This window comes from Nicotiana tomentosiformis, chromosome 4, assembly GCF_000390325.3.
Source record: "Nicotiana tomentosiformis chromosome 4, ASM39032v3, whole genome shotgun sequence".
NCBI classification, from domain to species: Eukaryota; Viridiplantae; Streptophyta; class Magnoliopsida; order Solanales; family Solanaceae; genus Nicotiana; species Nicotiana tomentosiformis.
The window spans coordinates 37,040,354-37,043,904 of NC_090815.1; the positions used below are offsets into that span (position 1 = coordinate 37,040,354).

General features: G+C 33.3%; 1 protein-coding gene across 1 annotated transcript; it reads right to left on the reverse strand.

The window, feature by feature from the left end:
• Nucleotides 1-2,082: 2,082 nt before the first annotated feature.
• Nucleotides 2,083-3,135, reverse strand: LOC104092737 (uncharacterized). Its single transcript, XM_009598404.1, has one exon. The coding sequence runs from the start codon at nt 3,133-3,135 to the stop codon at nt 2,083-2,085; it is 1,053 nt and encodes a 350-aa protein (XP_009596699.1).
• Between the last annotated feature and the right edge of the window lie 416 nt (nt 3,136-3,551).

Below are 3,551 nucleotides of genomic sequence, written 5' to 3' on the forward strand. Positions count from 1 at the left end.
TAGGTGTCTTGACCTGACCTCGTCACTACTCGACCGAGATTAGGCTTGATACTTACTGAGTACCATTATGGTGTACTCATGCTACGCTTTGCAGATCAGATACTTCTGCTCGTGCCGGATGCCAGTGATTTGACTCGGACTTTATAGAGACTTCAAGGTATACATGCTTGACGCTCGCAGACCTCGGAGTCACCTTCTAGAGATCTTATGCTACTGTTTCTTTTGTTTTCGAACATTATTGTATTAGAGATTTTTAGTATATTTCAGTAGAGCTTATGACTCAGTTCTATCGATTTTGGGGTTAATTTGGTTGTTGTTCCATTTTGGATTTACTATTATAGTTATCAATTTAAATTTATATCTTAGTTGTTATTTCTGCTAAATTCTCAATGTGTGTTAGGCTTACCTAATCTTAAAGATTAGGTGGCATCACGACTATTTAAGGTGGGATTTTAGGATCGTAACAAGCTAAACCCAATAACGATTCTTGGAGTTCAAACACTTATAGCTAGGTTCAAAAATTACAACAATAATTATTGGGGTTCAAACCTTTATAAGTTCAAAACTATGAAATTCAAAGAGGACAAAATAACTTAATGAAACGCCAATACAGTAGATTGGATTCTATTGCCACGCCACCTATGGAGTTGAGGAATCAAATTCAATACTCATTGATGTAATTAGTGAGAAGAGGTATAAGGTGTGGGGTGCTGCACAACGTATCGGAAGCTGTAGTTTTTTGACATCTTTCTTATTTACAACAGTAATAATCCTATAATGGCAGAACTCTAGCATATGATGTTTGAGTTTTGCGTTTACAGATTCGAAACTCCAGCATAGGATTGGAGTTTTACTTCTAGGCTAAACTCTGATAATATGGATTAGAAGTGGTTATGCTAACCAATTTTCTCATCTATAGACTCCTAGTCTCAATCTAATTTGTCGGTAAGCCCATATATCTAGAAAACAAATTGACTCTCAAAGCTCTGTGAATGGAAGGATTATATTGGGCTTTCTACTGGTTTACCGTACAGATGTGGACCACCAGTCCATTGTGGGTAAAGCCCATGTCTTCGAAAATGACATTGATCTGACCCTATTTCCTTCTATCCATTTCAACTCCTAAATCTAACTAGGAGGGTGTTTGGATTGGCTTTTAAGCTAGTCAAACCAGCTTTTAAGCTTTTTTAACTTTTTTTTTTTAGTATTTGACAAAATTAAAAAATACTTAAAATAAGTTAAAAATTGCTTAAAACAAATCAAAAAGTAGTAAGCTGGGCAACCCCCAATTTATTATTTTTTAGCTTAAAAGTTATTTTTGCTGAAAAGCTACTTTTTTAAGCCAATCCAAATGAGCTCTAAAGTCCATTTTATGAGTTGCTAAAAGTGGTTGGAGTAATCGACTTAAACAAAATATCTATTATGAAAAAAATATTCTAGACATCTGATAGTAGCAATGATGGAAATAAGTAGAAAAACAATAACAGGTTAATTGATTTTTTGGCCTTTTACAAACTTGTTTTTAGTTTTATGACCTTATCTTTTTTTTTTTACACATGAAAATTTTCCTTTTACACATAAAAGATAAGGACATTTTGGCAAGATGGCCTAAAACCTCCAATAATAACAGTAGTCACATTGATTGGTATAAGATGATATTAGGAACGCTCAACATATAAATATTCATGAAACGTTCATAACTAACATTAAGAACTTCCTTTACATCTGTTTCTAACAATTACTAAATCCGATTTAGACGCAGTGAGTCGCTCCACCACTACATAAATGTGTAATCAAGATAATCAAAAAAGAAAGGGAAAAGATTAACCAAAAAAATATCTTAATTACTATGAATAATAATAATAAAAAGATCCATTTATTATGCTTTTTAATCCACCGCCAGTGTATTGAGCAAATGGTACAGAAGATAAGAAGAAAGGAAAATAATTCAAAGCAGAAATATGAAACTTTATATTTACTGTTCAAAGTGAGTCTCTAAACCAGCTAGGAATATCATATCAACAAAAAGAAAAAAAAGAAGAGAGAATTACAAATATTTCTTAAGTATTTTATAGGAGTAACTCAAGACTTTAGAATATCATTTTCATCATCTCTGTTACTTGTACTCTTCCTTCCAGAACTTTGCTTGAAAATCCATTTCCACACTTTGTTTCCTTTGCCACTTCTTTTAATCCCTCTATCAAATTCATTCACTGACATCCTACATGAACCACTGTGTGTAAAAACACCATTCCCGCCTCTCAAATTACCAATAGAATGGACAAATCCATAGCCATTATCTGAAGAATTACTTAGCCTCATAGCAGTAGGAAAATCTTGTTTAGACTCTGATGATAAATCCAATTTTAAATCAATAAAAGCTGAATCATCCAAATCACTTTCTTTAACTGGAAATATACTCCTATTTGGAACAACACTATCTAATGTACCCTTAAATCCACTTTTTCTTGGCTCATCAGAATCCATTAATATACCACCAGTAACATCAGATATTTTAGCACTTGAAAATCTGTAATCACTGCCTTCATCTGTATCATTTAATCCACCACCTCTTAAACTACACACTGATCTTGATCTTGAAACTGCTAAAGCATCAGACACCCAAATTTCACTGCTTTCATCCAACTCATTATTACCATTCTCACAACCCTTTTTCTTTTTCTTCCTAAAAAGCCTCTTAATTTTCCAGAATCCATTGCTGTTTTTCTTGATCTCTACACAGCTGCTGCTGCTTCTCCTTAGGAAAATTACTTGTTCTGTTTTCTCCCTTTTGGTTGTCTGTTTCTTTGGTTGTGATTGTTGTGGAGTTTGATCAGTTTTTTCATTTTCCAATAAAAATGAAATCCTACCAACACTGCCAACTTCAGCAGTGCATGATTTTCGATTATTATTATTAGAAGAAGAGGAATGATCTGAGCAAGAACAAGAAGAGAGTCGCTGCTCACCACATTCTGAGCAAACTAAGTTAACTAGTTTTTCTTTAAGGCAAAAAGCACATATTCCAATAGAAGATGAAGAAGGGTGTTTCTTACATGGCATATCTGATGAAACAGAATAGTTGAAATCTGAGAAGTTATCATCAGTTTCAACAGCAGCTTTGCCTCTCTCTTTCATGGCTCTCAATTCGTGATTCTGCTATGTAAATATTGGCTTTCTTTAAAAAGAGAGGAAAAGAAAGTGACAGATAATATGTTTGAGGTATAGGAAATTGAAATGAACTATCAAGTGTAGGTTTTATTTTTATTTTTGAGGTTGTAATATGACTTTTTAGAGCAATGAAAGAGGAATTAAAGGATGAAGACTTCCACTTTACGTTATCTTTTCAAGAAACAGTAGTTATTGCAAAAGGGGAAGAGTGATGGAAAATGAAAGACTTTGTCGCAAGGCATCATTGTGTAGGGAAAGAAAGTGAATTAAGACATTAATAAATTGAGTGAAGGAATGAACCAGCCTGTCTAGTAAGTTCTTTTTATTATTATCACGTAAACTACTACGGAGTACTATGTTCTTTTCTTAAAATATTTATTAGG

Bases quoted from the DNA above. Each gene is read 5' to 3' on its own strand.
- LOC104092737 (XM_009598404.1), bottom strand. From the start codon at position 3,135: ATGAAAGAGAGAGGCAAAGCTGCTGTTGAAACTGATGATAACTTCTCA.